Raw genomic sequence first — 23,102 nt, forward strand, 5'->3', positions numbered from 1 at the left:
CTCAGAGCTCCACAGACTAAGTCCACAGGTACAAATTAGTTTTGCACCAAATGTATCACAAGAAGTGTTGCAAAACTCAAGAGCGCAGACTCGCCGCTGTGTGAGCACACTGCAGCGACAGATTTGAGAGGTTGTAATCACTGAGTTGTGGTTGTACTGGAAAAGTGACTCAAGTGAAAAAAACAAACAAAAGACCAGAGTACAGATCTTTTTCACAAGCTCTCAAGTCATATTTTACAAGTGCTCACCGCATCTGCGCTCTCATGTCCCATTTTACAAGTGCTCACATCGCATCTGCGCTCTCAAGTCCCATTTTACAAGTGCTCACATCATATCTGCGCTCTCAAATCCTATTTTACAAGTGCTCACATCGCATCTGCGCTCTCAAGTCCTATTGTACAAGTGCTCACATCGCATCTGCGCGCTCTCATTTTTGCACCATATTTACCTTCATAGCCGACATTTGCATTTCCACATGTCGTACTTTGACGAACTCCTCCTAGAGCTTTCGTCCAATCCTCTTCAAACTTGGTTTGTGTCATCTTAACATGTTAACGATGAAAAGTTATTAAAAGAAAAACTTTTCGTCATAGGGCGTGGCCGTGGCGGGGTGGCCATTTTGTGCGATTCGCCAACAAAACAGGAAGTGGGTGTAACTTGAGCGTAGGTTGTCCGATTGGCTCGAAACTTTTCACGATTCATCAGAGTCTGCCCCTGACGACATCTACACGCCGCTATTGGCTCAAAGTCATAGCGCCCCCTAGTGGCAACAGGAAATACGCCTAAAAGACAAGGTGCTATACTTTAACGAACTCCTCCTAGAGATTTCATCCAATTATCTTCAAACTTGGTGTGTATCATCCTAAGATGTTACCGATGAAAAGTTATTAAAAGTAAAACTTTTCGTCATACGGTGTGGGCGTGGCATGGCGGCCATTTTGGGTGTTTAGCGATGACAGTGAAAGTGCCTGTAACTACAGTGAACGTTGTCGTATCTGTTTCAAACTTTTTAGGATTCATCAGAGTCCAGGCCTGACGACATCTACATGCCTATATGGACTTTTGGAGATAGCGCCACCATCTGGCAACAGGAAATAAGCCTTATATGACAAACTTCCTCTGATTTACATGAAACTTAGAATGTGTGGTCTACATGTGATACTGAGCCGGCCGCTATAATTTGACCACGCCCACGCACTAAGGCCACGCCCACTTCCATAACATTTGAACTGTTATAGGTATAGTCTTGTGTGAGGTATCGATGAACTCGGCAGAGAGTTCCCTTTTCATTGGTGTTGTTTGACCCGCCCCCCTATGGTGCGGCCACGCCCCCTTTCACGGATAGTGACCTGTATGACGTATAGGCTTGTGTAAGGTATCGATGAACTCAGCAGAGACTTCCTTTTTTATTAGTGATGTTTGACCCGCCCCACTATGATGCGGCCACGCCCCCTTTCATAGATAATGACTTGTAATAATATAATAGATATAGATAATAGGCTTGTGTGAGGTATCAATGAACTCAGCAGGGAGTTCACTTTTCATTGGCGACGATTTTCAGCGTATGAGTGACGCGCAAATGCGCGGTCGCAAGGAGAGGCGTCCACCAGTAACCCCGACTGGCGCTGGTTAGCGAGGGCCCTCCATCGCTGCTTGAAGCTTTAATTTTACATATTATTACACGTTAAGAAGGTAATAATCTCAAAGTCAGATGATCTAATCTGCAGGATAGTAGTTCCAAGATAACATTTTACCTACTGACACAGGCAAGAGTATTAATGCTTTAGACATAGCATACAAACAGAAATAGTAGTCTCCTGTCCAGCTAAATGGATGTCCTGTTGTAAGATAACATATTACTACTACGTGTTAAATAATTTATGTAACTCATAATCCCAATCAAAGAGAATTTTGTTGTGAGCAGCTCTATGAACTGGCCGCTAACGTTTCAGCCAACTGGACATCTTGACTGAAACTGCGAGGGTACAAGTTGTAAAATATTTGTACGTGTAAAAATGAACTTATTTTGCTTACGATACTAAAAACAAGCCTAATACAAAGTTATGCTTAGGCTATAACACTGAAGTGTGAGTATTAAACTAGTATAACAACGGACGGCTAATGTTGGGCTATGTGTTGAAAATACAAGTACATGCTACCTACCAGTCTGAAGAAGTCATTTCCAATCTTCTGGCAGGTTGCTCCTCTGCATCAGATCCTTCCTCTGATTCAGGCTCAAACAGATACCGTTCAACAGCTAAAGTCTCCATGCTATTGCCACCTTGGATGTTTTATTGAGTGTTGTTGGTCCTGTAGCACACCAACCAATCAGCGTGCAGCTTATTTAAATATTCATGAGCAGTCCATATAAGGCAGAACACCTTTCGTTTCAAGCCAGGTCGATTTAGCAAGGTGGTATGAGAGCCAAAAGAACAGCAAAAGCAAAATTTTCAGCCCAAGAAATGTTACATACCCTATCAGGAGACATTAAGGAACAGCGTGATATACTCTATACAACCATTCTACCACCCCTTTAAAATTACATTTGTTCTGCTAAAGCCTTCATAGTTCTCTTTTCTTACAGCAACTGTCTCGCTAAATGTTGTTTACAGGCTGTTAGCTACTTTGGCTTAGTTCTTAGCAATGGCCTTTTCCTCTCCCTCATCTGCTCTCTCTTGCTCGGTGTGTCAAATGTTTAGCCATTTCTCTGCCTCCTTTAGTGATAATGATACATGTAATAAAAGTAGTTTATTACTATTATTACTAAATTATTTTAGTATTCCTCTGGAGGAAATATTTTTACCATCTTACACTGCAAGGCACTTGCTTTTATCTGACAAAATCAGATAAATAGGACTTTGCCGCTTCCTTCAATATTACAAGACCGGCAGCTCTATGTCATGTCTCTGGGTCCCCCTTGCTTAACTTTGTTCTGTTCTCTACTTCAAGATAGTTTTGTTGTTTATTTTGTAACTAGTTTTTATTTAGTTTGTATTTTGCTACATTGCAAATCCCAGCCTTGTTACTGGGTAAAAAAAACTTTGACTACGGAACCACTACAGCAGCAATCGTCAAGTGCATTTGCATCTCTATTCACATGCCGAGATTCTGCCCGCGCTCCACACACACACAGTGGAGCAATGATGTGTGTGTGCATTAAAACACGCAGTAGCCTACCTGACTGGGAACGATACAAAGAGGCGCAGATTAACTCACGCTAGTCACATTACTGTAAGTAGGCTACAATAAAAACCTTTGTGAGTAAAAAGTCAATACTTATCAATGCACTCATCTGTATAGACAGGCATAAACATGTTTATCTTAAATTTGCCGGGAATCATGAAATGCAGACAAATTCTAATAAACTTAGCTGCTGGCTAAAAGAACCATCTTCTCCGCTGGAGCGCTAAATCTATGGATGCATTAAAAGATGCATGTGGCTACTTAATACGCACGTGAATGATGCAATGTTAGCTTCATTCTTGATGATGATGCTGGTTGTATTATTATCCAACAGCATAATTTCTTTGCAAATAGATGGCAGATGCATGTGTTTTGATTTAAAAAAAAAAAAAAATCTTGACAGACAGAAATACCTTGCATCTGTTTTCTGTTTTTTGTAATGGATCAAAATAGTAGAGTGGTAGCTTACTTTGAAGAGTTTTCAGCCGCTGCTGCATTACTGTGTGAGGTAACTTAATTAAAAACAAACACACAATGGATAAATGTTCACTGTGATGTCCAGTATATCTCACCTTTTAAGCCTCTGCAGGCTGATTTTGGTTTTGGAGTTTTTGCTCTCTAACAATGGCACCATAACAAAAACAAAAAGCCTTTTGGAAGTTTGAAATCCTCTTACTTTAAAAATGAAACTCACTTTAGTATTAAACAGCCAGACCCAATAGGCGGCGCCGTCCAGAAGACCTGTATCCTAGTGCGTCTTCGAGGTGTTCTCTCCGTCACTCCAGGGGCACAGTTGGTCATAAACTGTGTGTCCTCCTTATCAATGTTCTAGAAACAGAAGAAGGAAATACGTAGCATAAACATATAAACTGAGGTTGTCACTATGACCCGTTTAAAGTCCATGTTGCCTAAATATGGAAAAAATTATGTTTTAATTTATTTTAAATGTAAATGTAAATGTGCTGTATTTATATCATATATGTCATGGTTTTAACTTATGATCCACAGCAGTTTTCAAGCTTTAGCGCTTTTGTTTTGAAAAGATCAAAATCCCACATGCAATCCATGAGTAATTCAAGAGTTACTGCTGGTAAAGTTAAAGTGAGCACCCTCTAGGCTTTATAAAGCATTTTTAATTTCAAAGGCTACTAGTGTTAACAATGTAATTATTTCATAGGCTACATTCATAACTGAAAAAATATGGTGTGGAAATTCATTCAACATAACTCAAAACAGGCAAATCACACCTACAAATATCTTAGGCATTTGTTACCTAACCTGGCACTGCCTCCGTGTTGGTGTCTGCTGTCTGCTTTTTTCCTCTATAAACTCTGCTCTGAACTTCTCTGCCAGTTGCTGCATGAACTTCCTCCAGTTAATATTACTGCTGGTGTACTTGGAGAGGATGTGTGCAATGATTCTAGCCAGTTTGAGGATGTATAAAGTTATATAAACGTGTTGACAGCCCCCGGCCATCTAGCGACGTGTACTGCATCTTGTATTTAAAAACACAAACTAGAAAAAGTTTGTAGCCTTACTTTTCGATCACCAATAAGAGAGCTGGAAGGACAGACCAAAAGATAGACGAATAAAGACAGGAAACGAGGGAGTTTGGGAAGAAGGTCAAAAGAACCTTTTTTTTCACTACACAGGCTGGCATATCCGTGTGTGTGCACAGTTTTTCTATCTCTATCTCACGCTTCCTGTTGAGATGGTAAACACAGATGCTTTAGAATGCCTGCACAAGCAAACACAGAGCCCTGTTTAAACACACACACACACACACACACACACACACACAAACACACAAAATGACAGAGTGCAGGAGACAGACAATGCAACCAAGGCTTGAACAGACACCAAGATCCCGGAGAAAATTGGCAATAAGAGTGATATTAGTGTTTGTGTTTGCTGTTCGGTGTGTGCGCACATAATTTAACTGCAGGTTTGCAATTCAAAGCAGATCTCAAAAGAGTGAACACAGTTAAAACCTTTCGGACCTGAGTGCAGACTTGAACATATTTCTTAAGGAAAACAAAGGCAGGCAGGCAGCCAAACATAGATTAAAATGTCACATCAACACTTGAAGATCAGCGTATTTTGGAAAGTAACAACACTTTCTTACTTGATAAAGACTGCAAATGCATAATTTTTGCATTTTACCTTAAGCTTTCTAATCATCATCTGCAGAATGCCGCTAAGATTTTGAGGCTATCACAAACATTGCATCATATTACATTTTGTGTTTGAGCCACCCAAGCAGGGCAGTGTCACAACATCTTCTCAATATAAAACTGATTGTGTGTGTGTGTGTGAGTGTGTGTGTTTATTTTTTCGAGCAAATGGAACCAATTCTTTGGCTTGGCGTTCAATTACACAAAACATTGGAGAAGAAACGTGACGTGACGCAGGGATAAGCAATGGCAGCTTGAAACATGTGCTCCTGCTTTCTTTTGAGTTTACACCCTTAATAGATCCAAAAATACATTCAGATATAGGCACTTTTTTTCTAAATTTTTTAGGTGGAACTCAACATGTCAGAAGAAGGCAAAAGTTTCTCTTCTGGCTGTAACACTGACCAAAGAAAACTTCGCTCAGCCACACAGACTCAACATGTGCATAAAGGGAGTAGCAACTAGCAAAGATCCCACAGCTAGCACTGCCACGGAGCCTGACCAGCTTGATATGATTCCGCTTCACGGGATGCTGTGCATACGAAATGTGATAGAAAGCTCTCATCCCTCATTTCTTGCTTTACAGACGTGGAAAGTCAAGTGAGTAAGCCAGAAGACGAGCACTATAACGCAAGACCGCCGGCAGCCACCAAAGACAGTCCCTTCATCTTTTTTTGAGATTGTTGCGGCCAAAAATGCATGATGCTGCGGGAGCTATTGTTAAAAATTGCCATAAAAGTTGCAATGTTTTTTATATGTTTGTTGCAATGAAGTTGCAGGAGACACAGAGAGTTGCAAAAAAAGTTGTGATTTTTTTGTCTAGTTCTTTAAAATGAAAGGAAACCTGTTTGAGGAGAATAAATCCACTCAGGGCTGAGTTTTCCTAGTAATATTACCAAAAAGGCTAGGGATGCTGAAAATGAAAATGGCTGGTGGATTTAAGACAAAAAATAATAATTTAATGAATGAATCAAATTTGAGCATATCTGTCAGTGGCTTGTTGATCTTAACATTGTTAGTTTCTTATCCTGGGCTGAGACACACATTTGTACAATTTGATAAAGGACTTATTGGACTTTAACTTATCTTTGCATTTACAATAACGAGCGAAGCAGTCCTCAATTTAGGTCATCCTGTACATCTCATCTCATCGTTTTTTCCCGGCATCCACCGTGTGTGTGTTTGTGTGTGTGTATGTGTGCGTCAGTCGCGGGGGGAACTGAGCAGCCCTGCCCGCTGCAGAGAGTCGACAAGGTTGATCCAGCGGCTTCAGAGTTAAAAAACATTACGGTGTAAATTGATGTTAAAATGTATACAGGTTGGCAGGATGGTCTTTTGCTGTATGTTTTGTTGGTGAATGTGAGATGTTTGAGTCATACACGTCTAGTGTTCATATCAGAAACAAGGAAATTAATTTGGCGCTGCACGTGTGACGTCAACCCGTTCTCACTCCTGCTTGGTCATTGGCTCTCAGATTCACATATTGATACAAAAACTGGCACGTGGGACTGCTGGGATTGGTTGAAGCCACAGGAAACTCTGGTTATTGGTCAAATTTGAGGTGATTGGTCAAAATAGCTGGTGCACCAAATTTCCAGTGCTTGGTTGAATTTGCGTAAATTGGCGCGATTGTGACATTGCAAAATCTTGGAGGAACTGATACTGAACTACTGACAGACAGCCTGGCTGCAGCTGAAGACAGATCCCGACGCATCAACCTCAGTTTCGATAGGATACCGGAGGTAAGTAATGTTTCTGCTTTCTTGAACAAACTTATCTCAAAGACCCTTGACATCCATCCAACCCCAGGGATTGAATCAAGATGGAAAGCTCTCACAGGATTGGAAAACTATTGGAAGCAGGGGACACGACTCATGGTCAAACAATTGTGGCACGCTTGCTATGACACAAAGATTGCCGAGCCATTCTGGAAACAGCATGGGAAAAGAAACGCCTGACGTGGAACGGCAAACAAGTTATGATTTTTTTTTATTACTCGAGGGAGACGCAAATGAAGCGAGAAGCATTCTCAAGCTGAAAGAAAGCAATCCATGAGCGCAAGATTAAATTTGGCATGCTCTATCCTGCACTTCTCCGGGGAACCTTCACCTTATCGTGGTGGAGAGGTTTGTGTTTTACTATGAACCTGAGGGCTGTGTTGTCTGGAGCTGTGTGCTCCTGGTAGGGTCTCCCATGGCAAAGTGGTCTCAGGTGAGGGGCCAGACAAAGAATGGTTCAAAAACCCAATTAAAAACCGTGGTAGAGAGGGAGTGACCCTGCCCGGAGGAGGCCCGGGCCCCCGTCTGGAGGCAGCCCCAGACGGAGGGCTCGTCAGCGAGCGCCTGGTGGCCGGTTTTGCCACGGAGCCAGGTCGGGCACAGCCCAAAGAAGCTACGTGGCACCCCTATCTCCATCCCATGGGCCCACCACCTGTGGGAGGAACCGGTGGGGGACCCGGGCGGCAGAGGCTGGCTTCGGGAACGTAGAACGTCACCTCTCTGTGGGGGGAGCCGGAACTTGTGCGGGAGGTGGAGCGCTACCAGTTAGATCTGGTGGGGCTTACCTCTACGCACAGTCTCGGTTACTCCTGGATAGGGGTTGGACTCTGTCCTACTCCGGAGTTGCCCAGGGTGTGAGGTGCCGGGCCGGTATGGGGATACTCACAAGCCCCCTGGCTGAGCAAAGCCGCGTTGGAGTTTACCCCGGTTGATGAGAAGGTGGATTGTCCATAACAAACATCATTTTCAAACATAGGGATGCTCAAAAGTGTACGTGGTACCAGAGCACCCTAGGCCAAAGATCAATGATCAATTTTATAATCGTTTCATCTGATCTGAGGCCGTAAAGTTTCCATTGCTGAAGCTGCGAATGGGAGCTGTTGTCTTAGGTGCATCAAGGGGTGGTAACCCACGAACACCCTGGTGGACACCGGTGGTCAGGGAAGCTGTCCGACTGAAGAAGGAGTCCTTCCGGGACATGTTATCCTGGAGGACTCCGGAGGCAGTTGCAAGGTACCGACAGGCCCGAATGGCCGCAGCCTCTGCCGTGACAGAGGCAAAGCAGTTGGTGTGGGAGAAGTTCGGAGAAGACATGGAGAAGGACTTTTAGTTGGCACCAAGTTGCTTCTGGAAAACCGTTCGCCACCTCAGGAGGGGGAAGTGGGGACTCATCCAAGCTGTATACAGTAAGGGTGGGACGTTGTTGACCTCAACTGGGGAAGTAATAGAGCGGTGGAAGGAGCACTTTGAGGAACTCCTAAATCCAGCTGACACTTCCTCTGTGGTGGAGGCAGAGCAGGAGGATGATGAGGGATTGTTGTCAATTTCCCTGGTGGTGGTCGCTGAGGTAGTCAAACAACTCCACAGCGGCAAAGTCTCAGGGATTGATGATATCCGTCCACAAATTCTAAAAGCTTTGGGTCTGGAGGGGCTGTCTTGGCTGACACGCCTCTTTAACATTGCGTGGAAGTCTGGGACAGTGCCTAAGGAGTGGCACACCGGGGTGGTGGTTCCCCTCTTCAACAAAGGGGGACCAGAGGGTGTGTGCCAATTACAGGGGTATCACACTTCTCAGACTCCCTGGTAAAGTCTACTCCAAGGTCCTGGAAAGGAGGGTTCGACCGATAGTCGAACCTCGGATTGAAGGGGAACAATGCAGATTTCGTCCTGGTAGTGAAAAAACGGATCAGATCTTCACTCGCGCAAGAATCTTGGAGGGAGCATGGGAGTATGCCAAACCAGTCTACATGTGTTTTGTGGATCTGGAGAAGGCGTATGACCGGGTCCCCCGGGAGAAATTGTGGGAGGTGCTGCGGGAGTATGGGGTGAGGGGGTCCCTTCTCAGGGCCATCCAATCTCTGTAGTGCAAAAGCGAGAGCTGTGTCCGGGTTCTCGGCAGTAAGTCTGACTCGTTCCAGGTGAGGGATGGCCTCCACCAGGGCTGCGCTTTGTCACCAATTCTGTTTATATAATTTATGGACAGGATATCGAGGCGTAGTCGGGGCGGGGAGGGGCTCAGGATCTCATTTCTTCTTTTTGCGGATGATGTGGTCCTGATGGCATCATCAAACTGTAGAGCAGCAGACTCTGTTCAGATCGGTATAATGGTTGGAAAACAAATAATAATATTGAGAAACTGGAAGAACCCAAGTGATCCCTTTTTCCAGGAGCATGGAGTTGGCAAAAGTGGCCTCAAATGAAAAAATGTCTTTCAACATCAATGACAGAGCAGAAAAATATGTGGCGAAATGGGGAAAATATGTGCAATATATTGCTACCAGATGAGTGTGTGGAAACTGTATAGTGAAACTGTGCATTTGATCCATGTGTGTGTTTTTATTCTTTTTGTGTGTTTTTTTCTTTTTTAGTTGATTTCTATTACCTTGTGTGTGTGTGTGTGTGTGCGTGCGTGCGTGCGTGCGTGCGTGCGTGCGTGCGTGTGTGTGTGTGTGTGTTTTGGCTGCAGTGATGTATGTGTGGCTACTACTACTAAATAAGTAAGTTGTGGTATTTAACATTATGGTTATGAGATGTGCAATGATTGGGTACTGGTGCAATATATATACACATACTGTATATACGTAAATTTGATATGGTAGTAGGCAATTATGCATTGTGCAATACAGAAGTTATTAACTACAGCCTGAGTTAACGAGAAATGTGCAATCATCAACATTAAGTGCAATATGAGGGGGAGAATCTGCTGTGGATTTCCTTCTGTACTCTGTGAATGTGAGGGAAGGTGTGGGGGGTTTGTGTGTGGGTTTTGCGTGTGGTTATTATATGTTAATTGAAGCATTGGATGAGATAATGTATGATTATGTTCTGTGTAGGTTAACTATGTTTATTGTGTGTGTATGTGCAATATGTTTCCAATTATTTCTCTTGAATGCCCAAGACAAATTATTTATATTATACTTGTAGAGAAATCTCAAATGATTTCTTTCATGCCTTTCTTTGTCCTTTTCTCATCTCTGTTTTTCTTGTGTGAAAGCTCTGACCTTATTGTGGCTTTAGTGTGAAAAGCGCTGACATTATTGTGGGTTTGGTGTGAAAATCTCTGACAAAAGCAGACAAGTCTGACATGCAAAGGTGAATAAATACAGTGTTGTATAGTAAAATAGCTTCTAAGACATTGGGCTCGCCCTTCACAAACACTTGATATTCAGCGTTTGGCCTAAAGTGTATTTTGACCTGGACATAAATAATCCTTTGTGGCATTAAAATATTTGGACTCCTTTTACTTTAGACTTTTGTGGTCTAAAAAAATTACCCATAAAATACATGCGAAGCTATGCCTAATTGACATCTGTTTTGCTTTTATAGTTTAATTATACAACTCCAAGTTTTCTTTCAGGTCAAGGTGGGTCTGAAACATTACCAAATTAGTTACCCACTATCCTAATCATTGGGTGGTTGTTCTTGATATAGACATCTACTGGCTACCTAGTATTAAAATAACTCATATGCCTAATCAGAAATAAAGGGCTTGAAGCCAAAACATTTAATAAATAAATGTTTGGTTTATATTAGCAACAAGAAAACAAGTTAAGAAATGACTATAAGAACTGAGAAGCTTTTATTCCTCAAAATCAAGATAAATTCTCTGGTACATGAAAGGTATTATGGTTCATGTTAACTCACTAAGACATTAACCAAAGTATTAGGACATTGTTATTCTGAACAAGTAAAAGCCATTGTGTGTGCATGTTGTATAGACAGAGTAGATTTTGTGTGTGTATGTGTGTGTGTGTGTGTGTGTGTGTGTGTGTGTGTGTGTGTGTGTGTGTGTGTGTGTGTTAAATTCCAAACCGTAGATAATCTGTGCTGAAAAAAAAGATAATATCTCATGTCTGCTCATCTCTTCCCTTATCCAAACAAGCTATGCTTGTCTCCCTGAGCAATAACACATTGCTGGCCTAAATAAATTTGACCCAAGTCTCACACCAACACAAGGCGGGCTGGGAAAAACCCAAATGCAGATCCACACGTATACCAGCATGCAAATTAGAGTCGTCAATCTTCCTTTATAATACCATTTGTATTTCACTAGTTTTTGTTTTTTTTAAATTATAATAATATTTTAATATTAAATTGTCAGATGCAGCCTGTTATAAATATATACCACACTACTCAGGCTTATGCGTTGTCAATGCCACTATAAGCATGTGGTTGTTGTTACACATTCTGTCCACTAGAGGGACTAACAACATCGGCCTGGCCTTGAACAGGATCTCCGTCAAGGCGCACTGCATTTTTGACACATCGCTCTCTGTTTGTGGAAACATTATTTTCCACCATGCACACATCAACAAACACAAATCAGCAGAGACTCTGTAATGGAACATCATATAACAAGTGTATTAAAGCGGCTCTGTTGTAAAGGCTAACGTTGCTCGGATAGCACAATGACATCATGTTCGAAAGCACAGCCGAAACGATTTGCCATAAACTTTGGCAAATTGCCAAGCATTTTGGCTTGGTGGATGTCGATTTTAAAGTTATGGTAAATCTATTTCCCATCCTTCTTCCGATTCCTTGTGACTCCCCCCTGTACTAACGTAACTAGGTACGTAACATTGGCTCACAATGCCTCGTGTTTCTCACTCCCGTAACTTATTGTTCATCAGACATGAGAAGAGGGAGATTAGCTAATGTTAGCCAACCTATTTGTAAAATGAAAATCACTTTATTATTACATTTTTTTCTAGCTTTTCCACCTTTAATGGTCATGACAGCAAGGTGAGAAAGGGGAAAGAAAGGGGGAAGACATGCAGGAAATTGTCACAGGTCAGACTCAAACACTGGCCCTATGCATTGAGGCATAAATCTCCAAATATACAGTATGTGCATCTGCTCTACCAACTGAGCCAAACCTGCCACACAAGAAGATCACATTTGAATAGTAATTTCAGTATTCAAATAGTATTATATATATAGTATTAACTAAATAATATTTGACTTTCGGAATTTGTCCATCATTAGGTGCATATAAGCAAAAATACCCATATTTCCAAGCGGACAATGACTTCAGACTCAGTGGTATACTGAATCGCACACACAAAGATGCACACTCATAGACACACCCGTAATGTCTGTCACATTAAGACAGAACAGACATACTTTAATGGTAATAATGGGGGAAAAACAATGAATAACAACTCTCAGTTGTGGGGTTTTAGTGGAAAAGCAGGCGGGAACATTCCAGGATAGCTGCCAGAAACAACAAGGTACCAGAGTGCGAGGGTAGAGAACAGCTGCACAGAGAACCACAACTGTGTTCATTTGGCTCCTGTTCCCCTACACAAAAACAATTGTGACATTGCAAAAATAGCCGCATAAATAACTTGTGGGGAATAAATTGTCAGGAATGCAAATTGTTGTATAAACTTCATTTTACATAAGTAATTTTGGTTAAACCTCTTTGATAAAGAGACGCTGAGTTTGATGGATTAGGGTAATTCAGTTAAAAAGCCAGTCTCACTATTGACCCCTCCAAATAACTGGGACACGAAGGACAGCATATTTGTTAAATTAAATCATTCTGAAACTAATTGCTGATACTAGATCTATCCAGGGTTTTGAATAACAAAGAGTCAACGTAAGTAGAAATAATATAGTCATTATAACGTAGCATAATGCTGTCATACTGTCAACTTCTCTTGACAGTGTTTTGACAGCAGCATCTCTAGAGACCCTAATTATTTTCCCAGTGTAGACACAAGTGTCAATTACAACTGTCAATTAAAAGTTTCTGATGGATTTTCCAATATGCATGAAACAGCTTGCAAAGCCATAATGTCAACTTTAACTTTGTTCAAGCTCCCACACTGTTCCAGTTTCCACTGCCTACTCCACACTCTCTGCCTTACTCCAGGTTCTGCTGTGACTCTGAGATTGCGAATGTGACGTATTATTGTGTAGGGTGAACAAACAACTAGAGCAGATAGAGATGAGATGAGATTTGAGTTTTGAGTGTTAAAACCAAAAGGATACGAGCAAGTTAGTTGCAATGTGTCTACAGAGCGTAGATGTCTTAAAATGGCCTTGGACTTAATTCAAACAAAACAAAGGTTTTACTGTAAAACAGAAAACAACGTGGTTGCCCTGTAACTTTTGTTTTTATACAACAAGCTGGTTTGTGAGAACTGATAAGAAGAAACACTATGAATTCTAAGCACCAAACTTTACTTAAAAGTCTTTTTCATATTTATATAACCTGCTTGGAGAGCTCACTACGGCTGGGTAAAAAGGAGATGAGGCGCGGAATCTATACATATATATATATATATATATATTTATATATTTGGAGTGCACAATTAATCAAATTTCAATTACGATCACAATTTTGACTTCCCACGATCAAATTTCAGTGTAATTTCTTAGAACGCCCCGCATTAGCTACTTAACCACCTTTACCGTAGGCACCAAAGCATTTTTCCTCTTCATTCCCCCTACAGCTTGGGAGCATAATTGTTACCAATATTCTTATGTCTCATTCCAACAAGTTAATGAAACACTAAAACGATTTTGGAAACATTATTTTAAGGTACAATAGAATCTTTGGTATTGGACCAATCAACATTTAAATCTATCAATATCAATAAATAAGGTATCTGTTGTATTGCTCTGTTGCAAACTGGGATGTAATCAATGACAAAACAATTCCATGTGGCAGAAAAAATGTTGCATTACAACCCCCACCCCATCCCCAAAAAAAGAATTAAGGTTTGTATTGAATCATGGGTCAAAAACATGAACCGAATCGAATCGGTGTATCGTTATAGCCCTACTACGTGTGCATAAACAATACCAAGTAAAAAACGGACCCACTTTTAAAAACATTGCTCCATAGTGGTCAAAGACTCCACAGGCTGCCTTTAGGTAATGTGTGCTTAATTTACATCATATACAAAACCCACACAAAAACTATTTAGAGACCCTAAGACAAACATAGTTGCCATTAAAGTCACATTAAACTGAAGAAGTATTAATTAGTTAAGTAGTTTACTAGTAATTTAGTTAAGTAGCAATAGCTATAAATGCTGTGATATTATACATTGGAGATTTGTTGCACAAATGTCTATGTCTAAATATGTCCCTATTCAAATAACCAGGAAATGAAATGAAAAAAATACACTAAGTGTGTAGGGAAAGCAGCATTCCTACACAATGTCAACAAATCATCAAATCAAATCATTTCTTTTTAAGACAGTGGGCTTGTAAAAACAAGAAACAAAACCTTCTTACTTTTGGCTACATTAAAACAGCTTCCTGCTCCTTCTGGTAAGAGTCTGGTTAGGCTCAGTATGTGGAAACGCGAGATGCAGATGTGTGTTCCTGTTTACACTGAGCAGGAGGTAATTGAGGAAGTCTGGCTCTCTCCTCAGGAGCACTCTGTAGGAGCTGGGTTCCTACTGAACCAAACATCTCACATCCCTTTCCTGCTTGTTCTCTGTGTTCTCTTTTCTCTCTGTCCTCACATGCCTCTTCCTCTCTATCCTCCTCTGCCATCTACTTCCCCATCTCCTTCTGCTAGAGGGCATATTTGCAACTTAGTGGGAAAGAAGAGCACCCGAGAAGAGCTAAACCAAAGAGGCAACTAGATTCTCCTTTCTTCTCCACCAACAGGAGAGCTCAGTTACCTGGCTTCAACCAAGGGAGCTGTTAGTGTTTGTCAGCATCACCTCCTTTAACTTTCATTCAGAAGACAGCGGGAAGAAGTAAGTAGACTCCCATGTGCATGCAAATGAGTTTACGGTTTGCTTTAGCACATTCAGTATTCAGGAATTCTTCCTTTCCTCTCCACACTTGCTCATCGTTACCTGGAACTGGCCAGCGTAGTCATCCTCTGTTGTGCCCTCTCTGCCCTCCTTCAGTGCGATAAGAGTAAAACCTCTGAAGTAAGCAGGGCTGATTGCCAGGAGGACCACTGTTAAGAAGGAGAGTGAGTGTGTATTTAATACAGAGACGCTGAGCAGTGAAGAGGCCCAGGGGCACAACGCATGACACAGGGTCACTCTGGATGATGCAAAGGAAACACGAAACACATGAAAGCAGCATTCCTGTGAGCATCAGTGTGTTGTGGAAGAGTAAGGACTATATATAGATCCTTATCGTGGCGGCTGTGGCTCAGTGGTAGAGCGGTTGCCTGCCAATCGGAAGGTTGGTGGTTCGACCCCTGCCCCTGCAGTCATTGTCGAAGTGCCATTGGGAAAGGCACTGAACCCCGAGTTGCCCCCGGTGCTGTGCATCGGAGTGTGAATGTGTGCGAATGTTTATCTGATGAGCAGGTGGCACCTTGTACGGCAGCCCTGGCCACAGTGTATGAATGTGTGTGAATGGTGAATGTTTCCTGTAGATGTAAAAGCGCTTTGAGCAGTTGTTAAGACTGGAAAAGCGCTATACAAATACAGCACATTTACATTTACATTTATCGTTTCACACTAGAATAAAAGACTGTAAATCTCATGGCAGGGGTATGGAACCAGCCAGTAATGGGGCCCATATAATGAGATGCGGGTGGAATTTTATTCAACTCACCCTTACTGTGCCTGAACCTTCCCTTTTTCTTGCCATCCCATTTATCTTAAGATTTGCTCCAGTCACTGGGAAGGAAGATGTCAATATTTTTAACTGCATCTTGTTTTTAAAAAGTGAATTTCTTTACTACATTAAGGCTGTGAAGTTTAGGAAATAACTTTTTTTTCTTCGTTGGTGTTCTTTATATGTCCCTTACAACTGATTTGAATTAAGCCCTGGTTGCTAAATGTGGCATCACAACCAAACAATTGCATGATCTGGAATATTATGTCAGACCCTTGATTTTAGTGTACGTGTTTTTGAGGCCTGTGTCAAAACTGGAGAATGCCAGGCCTTGCCAAAATTCCCCATATTGTCTTCCTGGAGTTATTTGAATTTGTATGACTAAAGTTTGGATTTAAAAACAGAGAAAATGAAACAGCTGTATTTCTATTGTTGTTGGTTTTGGAAAACTGCTTAGTGTTAACATCTGAATTAATCATGAATCACTGTGAGTAGGCCAAATTCTTTTTCATGTGGCCAAATCCGCCAGGCTTACCCAGGGGTCAGCTTAATTAGAAACAGATCTGTCTGTGTGTGTGTGTGTGTGTGTGTGTGTGTGTGTGTGTGTCACTGTGTCCTTCTCTGTGTGTGTTCATAAGTGTGTGTCCTCTTGCTTGCAATAAGAGGAGAGGAAGTGAATATAGGTCAGACATTATAACACTAACTAGCCTTATCAAACCACAACTATCCCTGCATGAGTAGAGGAGGCAGACTCACTAGTTTGGAAATTATGTCCTTCAGACATCAGTTTCTAGAACACATTTAGATTACTATGGCTATTAGTTGAAATATTTGGTGGTAGGCCCTACTCAAGTTTTCTGGAAACATAATACATTAAAGATGAATAGATACACACTCCACCAGTTTACGCACTGATTGCAAGATGGACTGAAAAAAACTTTACCTCTGTAGGTGCTGCCCGGTTGATAGTTTTCTGGGTCCCCCTCTACTCTGAGTCTGAACTCATGGTGCCCATCCTTCCGAGTCCCCTGGGTCTGCGCCCGTATGATCCGCCCGCAGAACACGCCCGAGTTGCCTTCGGAGGGCTCCTCAACGAAAGCGACGGTGTTGCACACGAAAGTTGAGACGAAATAGTACTGCAAAAACAGCACATGTAAAAACGTTCCCATTTCGGAGCTCGGAGATAAGTCTACAATTGTTGTTATATCAAAATACGCCAAGTGGAAAGGCGAAACAGCAGCCAGAGGACCAGTTCCAACCACTTCCCCAGGAACTCCCACCAAACTACAGCAGCGTCACTGTCAGTGGTAAAGGTGAAGAGATGGAGACGAGTCCATTCTGAACTGGAGAGAGCGCGTCAGGGTCGCACCACGTTTAAGCGCTGCTGAGCGGGGACAGAAGAGAGAAGAGCTGCTGTTGCTGTTCCCGGATTAGTGTGTGGTGTTAAGAGAGAGCATGGAAGAACGGGGGGCGCCAAATAACCGAGCGCGGGTGAACGCGGATGTCTCCTTGACTTGAGGCGAAGGAAGGTCCAAACTGTAGCTCCGCACTTTAATAAGAGCCAGCCCTTCCCTAAAACGCAAGCATAGCTACACACACGCATATCCAGTCAACATGTTCTCACTCCCAAAGTTGTGAAGTCGTAACATGGTCAAGACCCGTTGGCGTTACGTTTCAACCTAGGGTACCCCTCGACGTAATATTCCAACGTGCAAGGTAGTCCGACAGACTTTAACGGAGCCCCGTCCTCGTGTAAAATGTACAAAAGGACACCAGATATCGATGACTGGTCCAATAGGAATAATAAAATAACAATCTGTTCAATTTATAAAAAAAATATGTAAGCCTACATTGGTTGCAGATATATTAATGTTTAGTCAAAATGATAAATTTGTATTTAATATAGGCTACTGATTTTTTTATTTGTAAAACCAACATGATTTATTATGTAAATTCAAAGTTTTTCATTAATGTTAATTATATTCAATTATTCTGTATCAACATATTTTCGGGGGGTTAATTTAAAGTTTCCTTTTTATGTTTAGTGTATATAATTCTCACCTATAAAAGCAACATGAGATTTTTATGTAAAGTCTATGCAATGCAATTAAATCAACCTTTGCTGCTCAGGTTAATCTCATAAAGATCTTGCATACTTTGTGTATAAATTCTACATGCTAAAATTATTTCTGTACGCTGATTTCTACTGATTCTCTTTCCTACAGAAGTTACTTCTGTAACATTTTCGAAACAAACAAGGCAGAACAAAATCGTTTCGTTTACAACTGTATTGTCATAGAGCAGTATGAAGAATGAATTCACACACACACACACACACATACCGTATTTCCTCAAATAAAGACCAGTAGTCAATTAAAAGCCGGGCCTCTAGTAATGGCCAGGGGCATTGTCAAAACGGACAAATGAAGGCCGGCGAAAGATAAATGTGGATAATCTCAGTGCCTTTAATATAATGTGCATTCAAGTTTATCGTAATGTACAGTTCTGTTCAGCTGCACCACGGCTCTGGAACCAGCTCCCGAGTGACCTAAGAGCAGTAGGGAACCTTGATATTTTCAAAGCTGAACTGAAGACTTTTTTATTCAGAAAGGCATTTTTGTGCTGATTGTTTTTATTATTATTACTCTCCTGTGTAGCACTTTGAGATTCCTTGGAATGAAAGGTGCGTTATAAATAAAATATATTATTATTTATTATTATTATTATTCTACCATTTTAATTTAACAGATTCAACAATATATTCATGCTTCGTTTTTCTTAGTTTTGGGACTCATGTAAAGTATTATTTTCGCACGGGTATTTTAGTCAATGCTGTGTGTTACTTAGCCACGTGTAGTAACGTACAGGTGCCAACAGATGACAGTAGCTACATTGGATGTAACACGGGTCTCATTTAGTGACAGCAGAGTATGACGGCTCTGGTGCTAGTGACGGACTTTTCATCAACAAAACGAAAAGAGTTTTAAAGTATACTGAGGAAAACTCAGATGAAAAAGCTGTGAGACATTTCAGCATTGACCCCAGGAGGATCCAATACTGGAAGAAACAGAAGGATGAGCTGACGAGATTAGATTAGCTGCTAGATAACTGGAGGTGGGAGAAAAGGTTAGCGGAACGGTGTCCACGTTCGGATCTGTTCAAATACGAATATAAATAATCTATCAATGTTTTCAGTTAATTTAATGGTTTAAAACTAAAGCATAAGTTCTTACCTTTCTAACGGTATATTGTTTTAACAAATTAGTAAGGCTTTTACTTCATAAGAGTTGGCTAAAGTAAGCTAACACCGCTGATTTACGCTACCCTAGGCCACAACCGGACATCTCCTCAATGTAAACAATGGGCGCTGCTGATTTTTCGGAGGTTGCCTCAATGCTGTCAAACCTTTTGGGATCATACTACCGTCCTTCACAATAGAATTAAACGCTTCAACAACTCGGAATTATGCAATAAAAGATCCTTAATTTCCGTACTATTATTACAAATTACTACCTATTCTCATTTTCAACTATTGCATGAAAACAAGCTCTCTCTCTCTCTATATATATATATATATATATATATATATATATATATATATATATATATATATATACACACACACACACACACACACACACACATATACAGTAGCGTACCTTGGGCTTTGGGCTTTCAGTCAGGGCCTTGTGTAACAAGCCGGTGCCTTGTGAAGGCACCGGCCATAGCTAGTTCACTCCTGGTTCACTCACAACCAGCTAAAAGGTGCAAGCTTTGATGACATCAGCGGGGGCAAGCGCAAAGACAACAGGCTTATGACAGAGTAACTCTCAGAATGTTCTACATGCAATCGGATGCTGATTTTAATTAACAACAGACTGGAGATGATCAGTGATCTAAACGGACTTAGTCTCTCTGACTTTTTAACATCACTATCAGCCACACAACATGTGTTGTGTACAGAATAAGTCTTTAAATCAGACAAATAGCAATTAAAGTCCCTCCAATTCAAAAAGAATAAAAAGGTTTTTCAAAACGTCACTATGCTGTAAACCAATCAGGTGTAATCAGCTGAGAAGCCGGCGTTTCCCAGCTTAAGGCTGAATCCCATTTCTCCATCTTACCCCTACTCCTTACCCCTAGGCCATACCCCTTGGCCATTGAAACCAAGGCATTTAAATGTCACTGATGTTCGGAAAAAACATTTTGTTAACAAAAATGTGTCTTTATCGTCCAATAAATTAACATTACAGGCAAAAACATTACATTAAATATATTACAGAACCCTTATCAACAATTTACGGAAGAGGATTACGGCCACTGGTGAAAATTGTTTGTGAGTTCTGACTTTTTTCTCAGAATTCTGAGAATAAAGTCAGAATTCTGAGAATAAAGTCAGAATTCCGACTTTAAAGTCAGAAGTATGGGTACCTGTAAGTAGGTACGCGCCTATCTTCGCTGTCGCGACTGCCATTTTAGTTCCGGTCGACGTGACTTTGGATTTCATGAGACGCGTGCGGTGTTACAGAATAAAATGCTTCTCTTGTTTAGTTGATGGCAGATTTTCCGTGTTTTTTATCGGTAACACCACCGGAAGAACCATAGATACCTTCTCGTTCAGTCACCTTCTTTCCTGTTGAACTGTACTGGCCGCGTGAGCGCCGCCAAAAGTGTGTTGCTCGTAAAATCGTTGTCGTTTTTGCCGAAGGTGAGTAAAAACATTCTTGAAATTGTAATATACATTTAGTTTAATTGCTAAACTACAAGTGAGGGAAATTTCAATGAATTTGAACAACGACCTCGGGAGTTTCACCAACCGCAAAATCTGCTTCAAATTCAATGGACAGATAATGACTGTGAAGCAGCCATACTGTTTCATGTAGTAGATGACTGTATATTTTAGAATGTGTGGGAAATAATTTCTTGTGTCAAATAGTAAAGCTATAAAAGTTGTTTTGTTAGATGGAGCTATTTTCATTGCAGAAATGAAGTAGAAAATAGTTACTGAAGTGTTTCTGGAGGGGGCTATATATGTTAACAGTAAACGACTGATGAGTGAGAGAGGAAGTCTTCATGGGCTAATGTAGTTAGTGTGACTAATGAGGGTTTCCTCATTAATGCCACATTTAGACCACAACATTTAAGGGAGGACTCAAATGTGTGGAAAATACTGTTAACAAAAATGAAGTGTCTTCCACTTACACATTTTTTTCTGGTGTATTCAGCAAAAATGCCAAAGGTCAAAAGAAAGAAAAAAGTATGTTCAGAGAAGCTAGAGCCAGGAAGGGGCCGGTTGTTTTTGGAGGAAAACTTCAGTCAGCTGCCATCTACACATGATCAACTAAAGAATGGTCATCTGCTGTTACTTTATCATGTCTGCGACAAGTCTCCAGCCCAAACTGTGAAAGCTATCCAAAACATGCTCCACTGTACACTCAATCCCCATCACATAAACCAATTGGCAAAGAGAGTGCAGAAATATGAGCACCACCTCACTCGTCAGTCAGACATGGACAGCTACACAAAGGTAAGCATATACTGCTTTTTCTTAAATATCTGTATATGTAACTGTTAATTGCCTGAAGTCTCTAATAATATAAAATATTAATATAAAATAATATTAAAATATATATATATTTTTTTTTACAGCTATGCCTTGAAGATTTTGTAAAATTCACAGCAGTCCCTGACATGTCTGATGTTCAAGCTGATGTAGTGATATCTGAGGATCCCAGTCCTACTACGCCTTCCAGTGAGTGTTCTTATCAAGAAAAAAGCCTTTCTTCCATCACTGATGTTGTTCCCAGCCCAGCCTTAGGACCCTTTGATCTGAACAATAGTCAGCCTCCCCATGGTGTTGATATACACGATGACCCAAGTCCGCCTTCCACTGGAGATGTTGGACCCACTGATTCGGATTACACATTACACACACCAGATGTTCAATCAACATCAAGTGAAAGTCTAACAGCCCTGATGAAAACAACGAAGTCCAAGGTCTCAGGCACCCCTGACACACCACTATCTATTCGTTCCTTATAGCGAAAGGGTTTGTTGACACCAAGGAAACTTAAGATGCAACAGGCATTAACTTTTGTTCCAAGACAAAGAGCTGATATGAAGCAAAATTACTTGAACAAAGTGAAAAAATTAAGAGCTAAATTGAAGGCATCAGCACTACAGGTTGTACGAGTAAAACATCTCAGACAACTTCTGAAACGGAAAGATGCATCATTAACATAAAACAATTGCTGAAATTCATTCCAGATACTCCAAACTAGCCATAGTGAAGGAACTTTGTGATGTTAAAGGAAAACTAACAAAATTACAAAAAATGCACAAACTTTTAAAACAACACAATAAAACCCGAAGGAGGACAATTCGGGCACAAGGACAAAATCACGGACAAGATACTACCATTGTTGATTTGCAGGGCAAGCTCGGAGAAATAAATTATGCTATCTGCCAGCTGCAATGCGACAATATGTGGTTACAGGATACAGTTAATGATCGGCAGCGTGACTCAAAATTAAAAAAGGAAGAGAAGCAGTATCCCACAGAAATGAGGATGCTTGTTTATGAAGCATTAGTAAATAATCTTCCTACAAAAACATCCCCACTTTTATTTCTCAGTTTGCAAAGCGCACTGGTGTTGATATCGGCAATGTCCCACATAGGAGCACAGTGGAAATGATGTGCCGTGAACTTGGCACAATTTCAGATTTTCAAGTGGCTGAGCATATGCTAAAGAACAAGGATATGACATTAGGTTTTGATGCAACAACTCAGGAGAGTGTACACGTCAATTCAATACATGTAACTTCATCAGACAAGTGCCACATTATTGCAGTTGATCCATTGGCTGGGGGAACTGCAGAGGACTATGAAGTGCACATTAATCAGTCTGTAGACAATCTAGTTGGGGTATATTGTGCTTTTCACAAAGCTGAGAAAATAAAGGACAACACCGTAGACTTTCCAAAGGTAAGGTCAGAAATAACTGCATCTGTTTCAAATACAATGACAGACAGGGCAGCTGTTAAGCATGCCACTATTGAACGATTAGAGGATTCCTGGGGGAAAAAAATTGCTACCTACATCCACTAGAAACTATTGCTACTGAATGTCGCAAAGCATTGAAGCAGAAGGAACCATGTAACATTGTGAAGAAGATGTTGGGTTTAGATTGCATGGCTAATGA

At 41.0% G+C, this 23,102-nt stretch overlaps 1 protein-coding gene across 1 annotated transcript in view; it reads right to left on the reverse strand.

Moving 5' to 3' along the window:
- The window catches only part of LOC117948610 (spondin-1-like), a 142,967-nt gene extending 125,524 nt beyond the window's left edge, over positions 1–17,443 (reverse strand). The window contains exons 1-3 of the mRNA XM_034878349.1: positions 16,845–17,443; positions 15,181–15,287; positions 3,878–4,011 (exon numbers count right to left, since the gene is read on the reverse strand). Of these exons, the coding sequence (XP_034734240.1) occupies positions 3,878–4,011; positions 15,181–15,287; positions 16,845–17,070 (467 nt within the window). The 5' untranslated portion in view covers positions 17,071–17,443. The remainder of the gene's footprint in view (positions 1–3,877; positions 4,012–15,180; positions 15,288–16,844) is intronic.
- Between the last annotated feature and the right edge of the window lie 5,659 nt (positions 17,444–23,102).

This window comes from Etheostoma cragini, chromosome 8 (genome assembly GCF_013103735.1).
Source record: "Etheostoma cragini isolate CJK2018 chromosome 8, CSU_Ecrag_1.0, whole genome shotgun sequence".
In the NCBI taxonomy this organism is placed as follows: domain Eukaryota; kingdom Metazoa; phylum Chordata; class Actinopteri; order Perciformes; family Percidae; genus Etheostoma; species Etheostoma cragini.